Genomic DNA, 13,693 nt, shown 5'->3' with positions numbered 1-13,693 from the left:
GCTAGTGCCTGAACCCCCTTCGTGTGTATATGCAAGCAGAAGATCAAATACGCACGTTAAAGATCCTGTAATCCATGTCAGCGTTCGGTGGGTTATGGAAACAAGAACATACCCAGCATGCACACCCCCCAAAACAGAGTATGGCTGCCTACATGGCGGGGTAAAAACGGTCATACACGTAAAAGCCCACTCGTGTGCATACGAGTGAACGCAGAAGAAGAAGTTTAAACATATCAAGCAGTCTGGATTTAAATTCTAAAATAAAAGTTTGCTCATACCCAACACCTTGACACATCCACACACTTGCGAAACCATTTTCTGGTTACTGTTGATGAATTGGTAATTTCGGTAACTGTTGATGAACTGGTGATTTCGGTAACTGTTGATGACTTCGTGATTTTTGGTGACTGTTGATGAATTGGTGATTTCGGTGGCTGTTGATGAATTGGTGATTTCGGTGGCTGTTGATGAATTCGTGATTTCGGTAACTGTTGATGAATTCGTGATTTTTGGAGACTGTTGATGAATTGATGATTTTTGTTGACTGTTGATGAATTCGTGATTTTTGGTGACTGTTGGTGAATTGTTGATTTTTGGTGACTGTTGATGAATTGGTGATTTCTGTAACTGTTGATGAATTGGTGATTTCGGTGACTGTTGATGAATTGGTGATTTCTGTAACTGTTGATGAATTGGTGATTTCGGTGACTGTTGATGAATTGGTGGTTTTTGGTGACTGTTGATGAATTGGTGACTTTTGTTGACTGTTGATGAATTGGTGATTTCGGTGACTGTTGATGAATTGGTGATTTTTTTGGTGACTGTTGAATTGATGGTTTCAGGTGACGGGACGGTGACAGCTGAGGAATTCAATCTGAAATGGCAGCAGGTGATGTCTGGTTCTGCCTCTCTTTCTTGTGTGTGTGTGTGTGTGTGTGTGTGTGTGTGTGTGTGTGTGTGTTCGCAGTTGCACCTAAGTAAAAAGCACTGACTTGCTGAGACTCTCAGTGTTTTGCGAAGTGCAGTTGTACCTAACTAGTAGATACTTTCACTTAGTAGTCTTTCACTTAATTTGTGCAGCATTTCCGAGCAAACAGGTATTGGCGTGCTGAGGTTTTGGTTGTTGTTATTGTTTTAAATTGTACACGTGTCTTGCTGAGTGCAGCTGCACCTAAGTGACAGGTACTGGCGTGCCTAGGTTTTCATTGTACTTGCTTTTACAACGACGTGCGTGTGGGAAGTTATTAAGAAAGCAAAAGAAAAAACACCTGCCCCCCGCCGCCCCCTCCCCATCCACCACGTAAAGATAGAAGACTCCCTAATTACTGACAGAAGTAAAGATAGAAGACTCCCTCATTACTGACAGAAATACAGATAGAAGACTCCCTCATTACTGACAACTCCCTCATCACTGACAGAAATACAGTTAGAAGACTCCCTCATTACTGACAGAAGTACATTAAGAAAACTCCCTCATTACTGACAACTCCCTCATAACTGACAGAAGTACAGTTAGAAGACTGCCTCATTACTGACAGAAATACATTAAGAAAACTCCCTCATATCTGACAGAAGTACAGATAGAAAACTCCCTCATTACTGACAACTCCCTCATCACTGACAACAGTTAGAAGACTCCCTCATCACTGACAACAGTTAGAAGACTCCCTCATCACTGACAACAGTTAGAAGACTCCCTCATTACTGACAGAAATACAAATAGAAGACTCCCTCATCACTGACAACTCCCTTATTACTGACAACAGTGAGAAGCCTCCCTCATTACTGACAGAAGAAGGGATAGAAGACTGCCTCATTACTGACAGAAGTACAGATAGAATACTCCCTCATTACTGACAGAAGAAGGGATAGAAGACTGCCTCATTACTGACAGAAGTACAGATAGAATACTCCCTCATTACTGACAACTCCCTCATTACTGACAACTCCCTCATTACTGACAACAAGCAGATAGAAGACTCCCTCATTACTGACAACAAACAGTTAGAAGACTCCCTCATTACTGACAGAAATACAGATAGAAGACTCCCTCATCACTGACAGAAGTACAGTTAGAAGACTCCCTCATTACTGACAACTCCCTCATATCTGACAGAAGTACAGACAGAAGACTCCCTCATTACTGACAACTCCCTCATTACTGACAACAGTTAGAAGACTCCCTCATTACTGACAGAAGTACAGATGGAAGACTCCCTCATTACTGACAGAAGTACAGTAAGAAAACTCCCTCATTACTGACAACTCCCTCATTACTGACAACAGTTAGAAGACTCCCTCATTACTGACAACTCCCTCATTACTGACAACTCCCTCATTACTGACAACGAACAGTTAGAAGACTCCCTCATTACTGACAGAAGTACATATAGAAGACTCCCTCATTACTGACAGAAGTAAAGATAGAAAACTCCCTCATTACTGACAGAAGTAAAGATAGAAAACTCCCTCATTACTGACAGAAGTAAAGATAGAAAACTCCCTCATTACTGACAGACAGATAGAAGACCCCCTCATTACTGACAACTCCCTCATTACTGACAACGAACAGTTAGAAGACTCCCTTATTACTGACAGAAATACAGGTAGAAGACTCCCTCATTACTGACACCTCCCTCATTGCTGACACCTCCCTCATTACTGACAACGAACAGTTAGAAGACTCCCTCATTACTGACAGAAGTACAGATAGAAGACTCCCTCATTACTGACAACTCCCTCATTACTGACAACGAACAGTTAGAAGACTCCCTCATTACTGACAGAAATACAGATAGAAGACTTCCTCATCACTGACAGAAGTACAGATAGAAGACTCCCTCATCACTGACATAAATACAGATAGAAGACTCCCTCATTACTGACAGAAATACAGATAGAAGACTCCCTCATTACTGACAGAAATACAGATAGAAGACTCCCTCATCACTGACAGAAGTACAGATAGAAGACTGCCTCATTACTGACAGAAATACAGATAGAAGACTCCCTCATCACTGACAGAAGTACAGATAGAAGACTCCCTCATCACTGACATAAATACAGATAGAAGACTCCCTCATTACTGACAGAAATACAGATAGAAGACTCCCTCATTACTGACAGAAATACAGATAGAAGACTCCCTCATTACTGACAGAAGTAAAGATAGAAAACTCCCTCATTACTGACAGAAGTAAAGATAGAAGACTCCCTCATCACTGACATAAATACAGATAGAAGACTCCCTCATTACTGACAGAAGTACAGTTAGAAGACTCCCTCATAACTGACAACAGATAGAAAACTCCCTCATTACTGACAGAAATACAGTTAGAAGACTCCCTCATTACTGACAGAGATGCAGATAGAAGACTCCCTCATTACTGACAACTCCTCCCTCATTACTGGCAACAGACTAACAGTTAGAAGACTCCCTCATCACTGACAGAAGTACAGTAAGAAGACTCCCTCATTACTGACAGAAGAAGGGATAGAAGACTGCCTCATTACTGACAGAAGAAGGGATAGAAGACTGCCTCATTACTGACAGAAGAAGGGATAGAAGACTCCCTCATTACTGACAGAAGAAGGGATAGAAGACTCCCTCATTACTGACAGAAGAAAGGATAGAAGACTCCCTCATTACTGACAGAAGTACAGATAGAAGACTCCCTCATTACTGACAACTCCCTCATTACTGACAACAAACAGATAGAAGACTCCCTCATCACTGACAGAAGTACAGATAGAAGACTCCCTCATTACTGACAGAAGTAAAGATAGAAAACTCCCTCATTACTGACAGAAGTAAAGATAGAAAACTCCCTCATTACTGACAGAAGTACAGATAGAAGACTCCCTCATTACTGACAGAAATACAGATAGAAGACTCCCTCATTACTGACAGAAGTACAGATAGAAGACTCCCTCATTACTGACAACTCCCTCATTACTGACAACAAACAGTTAGAAGACTCCCTCATTACTGACAGAAGTACAGATAGAAGACTGCCTCATTACTGACAACTCCCTCATTACTGACAACGAACAGTTAGAAGACTCCCTCATTACTGACAACAAACAGTTAGAAGACTCCCTCATTACTGACAGAAGTACAGATAGAAGACTCCCTCATTACTGACAACTCCCTCATTACTGACAACGAACAGTTAGAAGACTCCCTCATTACTGACAGAAGTACATATAGAAGACTGCCTCATTACTGACAGACAGGTAGAAGACTCCCTCATTACGGACAACTCCCTCATTGCTGACAACAGACATACAGGTATTGTTCAATAAACATTAACACGCTGAGTCTTCTATTTTACTTGTGTTTTTGCTAAGTGCAGCTGTTCCTTCAGTGCACTTTTGTTGTCTGGGTGCAGCTGTACCGGGAAGCCCCCTTTGCTGTTCTGTATCTCCGGGCGGATGAGAACAGAGACGACGATCTCCAGAGAGATGAATTTGCCCATCTCTTCTCCTCCTTGGGATCCAACGGTACTGAGGAGTTCTTCTTTCTGTCTTTCTTTCTCTCTTGTTTTCTCTCTCTCTCTCTCTCTCTCTCTCTCTCTCTCTCTCTCTCTCTCTCTCTCTCCCCCCCCCCCCCCCCCCCCGCGGGCACCAAAAGTACTGATGAGTTCTTCTTTCTGTCTTTCTTTCTGTCTGTCTTTCTCTCTTCTCTTCTCCCACCCCCAACCCCCTCCTGGGCACCCAAAAATACTGATGAGTTCTTCTTTCTCTCTTTCTTTCTCTCTTCTCTACTTTCTCTCTTCTCTTCTCACCCCCCCCCCCCCTCAGCCCCTCCCCCCCCCATCCCCCGCCCACCCCCTCCCGCGGGCGCCAAAAGTACTGATGAGTTCTTCTGTCTTTCTATCTTTTCTGTTCTTTCTCCCTCCTCTTCTTCCCCTAGGCACCAACGATACTGATGAGTTATTTCCTTTTCCTTCTTTCTACCTTTTCTTTTCTTACTTTCCACCCAATCGTTCTTTCTTCCTTTCGTTTCAATTTGACATTTACAGGTACATAGCTGAATAATGCTTCCCAAGCACAGCGGCTTTCCCAACATAGTTTAGACTGAAACAGAGAAAAAAAACCAAAACACATTTGCAGGTATGCTGAAACTGAAAAAAAAAAAACATTTGCAGGTATAACGTTGAATAATGTTTACCAGTCAGCTTTCCAAACAGACGGGCATTGTATGAGTTTCAGTTTCAGTTTCAGTAGCTCAAGGAGGCGTCACTGCGTTCGGACAAATCCATATACGCTACACCACATCTGCCAAGCAGATGCCTGACCAGCAGCGTAACCCAACGCGCTGAGTCAGGCCTTGAGGAAAAAAAAAAGATAAATACATTAAAAAAATTAAAAAAAAGAACTACTACTACTGATAATATGTATAAGGCGCAAAAACTTGATGAAGTCAACTATAAGCGTACAAAAAATAGATAAATAAAAAAAAAAAAAATTTTAAATAATAATAAATGAATAATAATAATAATTTTCAAAAAATAAAATATAAAAAATAAATGAATAAATAAATAATAATAATAATTAACAGAAAAAAGACAACAGTCAACAGTTGCAGGCAATTTTAATGATTAACTCAATAAATATTCATGCTAATTATCGTAACTGTAGTAATGGCTGGTCTGCACGAGGTGAATTCCTCTTGGGAACAAAGACACTGACCCCATGCCACATGTTTTCTTCACTATAGAAATGATGTGATTCCAAATATCATATTCATAGTATCTGTGGACGTGAGTGTAGTTTTCTAGATCAAAAGAATAATCATAATGTTCAACACAATTTGTGTTTGCATACTTTGTATAAATTAGTGTATGTATGTATCTGGTGCCACTTAAGTTTTTAATAGTCAGACAGGATGGGTTTTTTCAACAAGCTAAAATGATCCGTTACTTAGCTGCCATTATTTGACTTTGATTCTTGTGCTGTGGTAAATACCGTCCTTCAAAGCTTGGAAATTGTTGGAGTATAGTTTATTTGCTTTTCTGTCACCTTGGAGGTGCGGTTTGTCCATGGCTAGGGTTAGTGTTAGGGTTTGGGTTAGAACTAGGGCTAGGGTTATGGTTAGGGTTACACACTACCAAGCAAGGGTTAGGGTAGGGTTAGGGTTCCACACTACCAAGCAAGGGTTAGGGTAGTGTTAGGGTTAGGGTTACACACTACCAAGCAAGGGTTAGGGTAGGGTTAGGGTTACACACTACCAAGCAAGAGTTAGGGTAGGGTTAGGGTTAGGCTTACACACTACCAAGCAAGGGTTAGGGTAGGGTTAGGGTTAGGGTTACACACTACCAAGCAAGGGTTAGGGTAGGGTTAGGGTTACACACTACCAAGCAAGGGTTAGGGTAGGGTTAGGGTTACACACTACCAAGCAAGGGTTAGGGTAGGGTTATGGTTAGGGTTACACACTACCAAGCAAGGGTTAGGGTAGGATTAGGGTTACACGCTACCAAGCAAGGGTTAGGGTAGGGTTAGGGTTACACACTACCAAGTAAGGGTTAGGGTAAGGTTAAGGTTACACACTACTAAGCAATGGTTAGGGTAGGGTTAGGGTTAGGGTTACACACTACCAAGCAAGGGTTAGGGTAGGGTTATGGTTAGGGTTACACACTACCAAGCAAGGGTTAGGGTAGGGTTAGGGTTAGGCTTACACACTACCAAGCAAGGGTTAGGGTAGGGTTAGGGTTAGGGTTACACACTACCAAGCAAGGATTAGGGTAGGGTTAGGGTTACACACTACCAAGCAAGGCTTAGGGTAGGGTTAGGGTTAGGGTTACACACTACCAAGCAAGGGTTAGGGTAGGGTTAGGGTTAGGGTTACACACTACCAAGCAAGGGCTAGGGTAGGATTACGGTTACACGCTACCAAGCAAGGGTTAGGGTAGGGTTAGGGTTACACGCTACCAAGCAAGGGTTAGGGTAGGGTTAGGGTTAGGGTTACACACTACCAAGCAAGGATTAGGGTAGGGTTAGGGTTACACACTACCAAGCAAGGGTTCGGGTAGGGTTAGGGTTACACACTACCAAGCAAGGCTTAGGATTGGGTTAGGGTTACACACTACCAAGCAAGGGTTCGGGTAGGGTTAGGGTTACACACTACCAAGCAAGGGTTAGTGTAGGGTTAGGGTTAGGGTTACACACTACCAAGCAAGGGCTAGGGTAGGATTAGGGTTACACGCTACCAAGCAAGGGTTAGGGTAGGGTTACGGTTACACGCTACCAAGCAAGGGTCAGGGTAGGGTTAGGATTACACACTACCAAGCAAGGGTTAGGGTAGGGTTAGGGTTACACACTACCAAGCAACTGTTAGGGTAGGGTTAGGGTTATGGTTAAACACCACCAAGCAAGAGTTAGGTTAGGGTTAGGGTTACACACTACTAAGCAAGGGTTAAGGTAGGGTTAGGGTTACACACTACCAAGCAAGTGTTAGGGTAGGGTTAGGGTTACACACTACCAAGCAAGGGTTAGGGTAGGGTTAGGGTTAGGGTTACACACTACCAAGCAAGAGTTAGGGTAGGGTTAGGGTTACACACTACCATGCAACTGATAGGGTAGGGTTAGGGTTACACACTACCAAGCAAGAGTTAGGGTAGGGTTAGGGTTACACACTACCATGCAACTGTTAGGGTAGGGTTAGGGTTATGGTTAAACACCACCAAGCAAGAGTTAGGTTAGGGTTAGGGTTACACACTACCAAGCAAGGGTTCGGGTAGGGTTAGGGTTAGGGTTACACACTACCAAGCAAGGATTAGGGTAGGTTAGACTACCAAGCAAGGGTTCGGGTAGGGTTAGGGTTACACACTACCAAGCAAGGGTTAGGGCAGGGTTAGGGTTAAACACTACCAAGCAACGGTTAGGGTAGGGTTAGGGTTATGGTTAAACACCACCAAGCAAGGATTAGGGTAAGGTTAGGGTTACACACTACCAAGCAAGGGTTAGGGTAGGGTTATGGTTAGGGTTACACACTACCAAGCAAGGGTTAGGGTAGGGTTAGGGTTACACACTACCAAGCAAGGGTTAGGGTAGGGTTATGGTTAGGGTTAAACACTACCAAGCAAGGGTTAGGGTAGGGTTAGGGTTCCACACTACCAAGCAAGGGTTAGGGTAGGGTTAGGGTTACACACTACCAAGCAAGGGTTAGGGTAGGGTTAGGGTTACACACTACCAAGCAAGGGTTAGGGTAGGTTAGGGTTAGGGTTACACACTACCAAGCAAGGGTTAGGGTAGGGTTAGGGTTAGGGTTACACACTACCAAGCAAGGGTTAGGGTAGGTTAGGGTTACACACTATCAAGCAAGGGTCAGGGTAGGGTTAGGGTTACACACTACCAAGCAAGGGTTAGGGTAGGTTAGGGTTAGGGTTACACACTACCAAGCAAGGGTTAGGGTAGGGTTAGGGTTAGGGTTACACACTACCAAGCAAGGGTTAGGGTAGGGTTAGGGTTAGGGTTACACACTATCAAGCAAGGGTTAGGGTAGGGTTAGGGTTACACACTACCAAGCAAGTGTTAGGGTAGGTTAGGGTTAGGGTTACACACTACCAAGCAAGGGTTAGGGTAGGGTTAGGGTTAGGGTTACACACTACCAAGCAAGGGTTAGGGTAGGTTAGGGTTAGGGTTACACACTACCAAGCAAGGGTCAGGGTAGGGTTAGGGTTACACACTACCAAGCAAGGGTTAGGGTAGGTTAGGGTTAGGGTTACACACTACCAAGCAAGGGTTATGGTAGGGTTAGGGTTACACACTACCATGCAACTGTTAGGGTAGGGTTAGGGTTAGGGTTAAACACCACCAAGCAAGGGTTAGGTTAGGGTTAGGGATACACACTACCAAGCAAGGGTTAGGGTAGTGTCAGGGTTAGGATTACTCACTACCAAGCAAGGGTTAGGGTAGGGTTAGGGTTATGGTTAAACACCACCAAGCAAGAGTTAGGTTAGGGTTAGGGATACACACTACCAAGCAAGGGTTAGGGTAGGGTTATGGTTAGGATTACTCTCTACCAAGCAAGGGTTAGGGTAGGGTTAGGGTTATGGTTAAACACCACCAAGCAAGAGTTAGGTTATGGTTAGGGTTACACACTACCAAGCAAGGGTTCGGGTAGGGTTAGGGTTACACACTACCAAGCAAGGGTTCGGGTAGGGTTAGGGTTACACAGTACCAAGCAAGGGTTAAGGTAGGGTTATGGTTAGTGTTACACGCTACCAAGCAACGGTTAGGGTAGGGTTAGGGATACACACTACTAAGCAAGGGTTAGGATAGGGTTAGGGTTACACACTACCAAGCAAGGCTTAGGGTTAGGGTTAGGGTTACACACTACCAAGCAAGGGTTAGGGTAGGGTTAGGGTTACACACTACCAAGCAAGGGTTAGGGTAGGGTAGGGTTAGGGTTACACACTACCAAGCAAGGGTTAGGGTAGGGTTAGGGTTACACACTACCAAGCAAGGGTTAGGGTAGGTTAGGGTTAGGGTTACACACTACCAAGCAAGAGTTAGGGTAGGGTTAGGGTTACACACTACCAAGCAAGGGTTAGGGTAGGGTTAGGGTTACACACTACCAAGCAAGGCTTAGGGTAGGGTTAGGGTTACACACTACCAAGCAAGGGTTAGGGTAGGGTTAGGGTTAAACACTACCAAGCAAGGGTTAGGGTAGGGTTAGGGTTACACACTACCAAGCAAGGGTTAGGGTAGGTTAGGGTTAGGGTTACACACTACCAAGCAAGAGTTAGGGTAGGGTTAGGGTTACACACTACCAAGCAAGGGTTCGGGTAGGTTAGGGTTAGGGTTACACACTACCAAGCAAGGCTTAGGGTAGGGTTAGGGTTGCACACTACCAAGCAAGGGTTAGGGTAGGGTTAGGGTTACACACTATCAAGCAAGGGCTAGGGTAGGGTTAGGGTTACACACTACCAAGCAAGGATTAGGGTAGGGTTAGGGTTACACACTATCAAGCAAGGGCTAGGTTAGGGTTAGGGTTACACACTACCAAGCAAGGCTTAGGGTAGGGTTAGGGTTGCACACTACCAAGCAAGGGTTAGGGTAGGGTTAGGGTTACACACTATCAAGCAAGGGCTAGGGTAGGGTTAGGGTTGCACACTACCAAGCAAGGATTAGGGTAGGGTTAGGGTTACACACTACCAAGCAAGGCTTAGGGTAGGGTTAGGGTTGCACACCAGCAAGCAAGGGTTAGGGTAGGGTTAGGGTTACACACTATCAAGCAAGGGCTAGGGTAGGGTTAGGGTTACACACTACCAAGCAAGGGTTAGGGTTAGGGTTGCACACTACCAAGCAAGGGTTAGTGTAGGGTTAGGGTTAGGCTTACACACTACCAAGCAAGGGTTAGGGTAGGGTTACACACTACCAAGCAAGGGTTAGGGTAGGGTTAGGGTTACACACTACCAAGCAAGGGTTAGGGTAGGGTTAGGGTTACACACTACCAAGCAAGGGTTAGGGTAGGGTTAGGGTTACACACTACCAAGCAAGGCTTAGGGTAGGGTTAGGGTTCCACACTACCAAGCAAGGGTTAGGGTAGGGTTAGGGTTCCACACTACCAAGCAAGGGTTAGGGTAGGGTTAGGGTTACACACTACCAAGCAAGGGTTAGGGTAGGGTTAGGGTTACACACTACCAAGCAAGGGTTAGGGTTAGGGTTGCACACTACCAAGCAACGGTTAGGGTAGGGTTAGGGTTGCACACTACCAAGCAAGGGTTAGGGTTAGGGTTAGGGTTGCACACTACCAAGCAACGGTTAGGGTAGGCTTAGGGTTGCACACTACCAAGTAACGGCTAGGGTAGGGTTAGGGTTCCACACTACCAAGCAAGGATTAGGGTAGGGTTAGGGATACACACTACCAAGCAAGGATTAGGGTAGGGTTAGGGTTGCACACTACCAAGTAACGGTTAGGGTAGGGGTAGGGTTAAACACTACCAAGCAAGTCAGCAAAGAGAGCGGCAGGTTGGTACCCCGGGTGTGTGGGTTTCAGCGGACGGATCGGTGACCAAGGCAGAGTTTGTTCACGGCTGGACGAGCTCTGAGTTCGGGTCCGCCTCTGCCGCCTCCGCCATCTTTGGTCAGTTGGACAGTGACCACAACGGCGTGCTGACCACTGCTGAGGTGGCCGCTCTCTTGCACCAGTATGACGTCAGTCGTAAGTACAGCTTGTCGCGCGCATGTGTGTGTGTATGGACTCAGAACTCGTTTAACTCTCTCCATACGAACGGCGAAAGAGACGACGTTAACAGCGTTTCACCCCAGTTACCATCATCAAAATATTGCAAGCGGAAGGCTCTTATACTGAAGAGGTGAATGTTGACAAAGAATACCAGAATTCTGACGACGGAAGCTAAAGGCTGGGTCATTCAGACACCCACTGGACATCCGAGGGGTCTGTGTAGAGGAGAAGAGAGGACTGGCCGTACTGAGTGAGTTAATTGTCGTGAAACCCATTAGAGGAATTATGAACATTAAACTGTGTGTGTGTGTGTGTGTGTGTGTGTGTGTGTGTGTGTGTGTGTGTGTGTGTGTGTGTTTATCAGTCTGTCTGTCTGTCTGCCTGTCTGTCTGTGTATGTACGTGTTTCTGTGTCAGTGATCTGATGCCGTTCTGTTTTCTGTGTTGCAGACAACGGCAAGATTGAACTTCTGGAGCTTGTGGCGGTAATGACTACACATCACACATCATGATCATTGTCACCATGATATACTGAACACATCACACATTATGATCATTGTCACCATGATATACTGAACACATCACACATCAGGATCATTGTCACCATGATATACTGAACACATCACACATCATGATCATTGTCACCATGATATACTGAACACGTCACACATTATGATCATTGTCATCATGATATACTGAACACATCACACATCAGGATCATTGTCACCATGATATACTGAACACACCACACATCATGATCATTGTCACCATGATATACTGAACACATCACACATCATGATCATTGTCACCATGATATACTGAACACATCACACATCATGATCACTGTCACCATGATATACTGAACACATCACACATCATGATCATTGTCACCATGATATACTGAACACATCACACATCATGATCACTGTCACCGTGATATAATGAACACATCACACATCATGATCATTGTCACCGTGATATACTGAACACGTCACACATCATGATCATTGTCACCGTGAATAAACTGAACACATCACATATCATGATCATTGTCACCATGATATACTGAACACATCACACATCATGATCATTGTCACCATGATATACTGAACACATCACACATCATGATCATTGTCACCATGATATACTGAACACATACATGATGATCATTGTCACCATGATATACTGAACACATCACACATCATGATCATTGTCACCATGATATACTGAACACATACATGATGATCACTGTCACCATGATATACTGAACACATCACACATCATGATCATTGTCACCATGATATACTGAACACATCACACATGATGATCATTGTCACCATGATATACTGAACACATACATCATGATCACTGTCACCATGATATACTGAACACATCACACATCACATCATGATCATTGTGCTATGAAAACAATAGCTTGTGGAGATTGTGGAGGAACTGACTACTGAACACGTTAGTGTAACATGAATCATACTAGCAAGAAAACGTGAGAGAAAAGTTGTTTTTATAACGTAAATTTAGCTATTTTATCCTATTAATCTGACGATAGTTTAATGTAAGCATCTTCTCTCTCTCTCTCTCTCTCTCTCTCTCTCTCTCTCTCTCTCTCTCGCTCTGTGTGTGTGTGTGTGTGTGTGTGTGTGTGTGTGTGTGCAGATGGCAAAACTAACGCCCACCACCTCATCCAAATGAACGTGGGAACACGACAGAAGACCATCACCCACAACATGAACCCTCTCCCCTCCCGTCTCCTAGTTTTGTACATGATTTTTTTTTCCACAATCCTGTGATTCAAAGCTTTGAATAAAAACAATGAATACCATTGTCTCCTTCTTCTTCTTCTACTACTACTACTGCTACTGCTACTACTACTACTACTACTACTACTATCATTATCATCTCCATGTTTGTCTGTGTGTACCTCTCTCTCCATCTCTCATACACACAGCCATACAGACAGAAAGACGCACACACACACACATGCTCACACGCAGGCACGCACGCATACACACACACACGCGCGCGCGCGCGCGCACACACACACACACACACACACACACACACACACACACACACACACACGTGTGATACTACGTCATCAACACAAATGAAGTGCGATACCTACGTCATCAACACATGACTGACGTATTATAGCTGTGTCATCAACACATGATACCAACGTCATCGAACATATAAGTATCAGTATCAGTAGCTCAAGGAGGCGTCACTGCATTCGGCCAAATCCATATACGCTACACCACATCTGCCAAGCAGATGCCTGACCAGCAGCGTAACCCAACGCGCTTAGTCAGGCCTTGAGAACGAACACAGGGATCTTGAAAAAAACAAAAAAAACCCAAAAAATCTGACTTAAGTGTGATGCTCGCTTCATAAAAAAAAAAATCGACACTGCAAAGTAGATCATCTGGCAAAAAGAAACACACACACACACACACACACACACACACACACACACACACAC

At 44.4% G+C, this 13,693-nt stretch overlaps 1 protein-coding gene across 3 annotated transcripts in view; it reads left to right on the top strand.

Moving 5' to 3' along the window:
• Nucleotides 1-13,033, top strand: part of LOC143276212 (uncharacterized) — a 26,084-nt gene extending 13,051 nt beyond the window's left edge. For all 3 annotated transcript variants that reach the window (XM_076580665.1, XM_076580666.1, XM_076580667.1), the window contains 5 exons: nt 843-889; nt 4,392-4,503; nt 11,006-11,170; nt 11,644-11,678; nt 12,868-13,033. In XM_076580665.1, coding sequence (XP_076436780.1) covers nt 843-889; nt 4,392-4,503; nt 11,006-11,170; nt 11,644-11,678; nt 12,868-12,903 — 395 coding nt within the window. In that variant the 3' untranslated portion in view covers nt 12,904-13,033. The remainder of the gene's footprint in view (nt 1-842; nt 890-4,391; nt 4,504-11,005; nt 11,171-11,643; nt 11,679-12,867) is intronic.
• Nucleotides 13,034-13,693: the final 660 nt, after the last annotated feature.

The sequence above is a fragment of the Babylonia areolata genome, chromosome 31 (genome assembly GCF_041734735.1).
Source record: "Babylonia areolata isolate BAREFJ2019XMU chromosome 31, ASM4173473v1, whole genome shotgun sequence".
Lineage (NCBI taxonomy): Eukaryota > Metazoa > Mollusca > Gastropoda > Neogastropoda > Buccinidae > Babylonia > Babylonia areolata.
The sequence above is the reverse complement of the archived record's forward strand: the minus strand, read 5'-3'. Positions and strand labels throughout refer to the sequence as shown.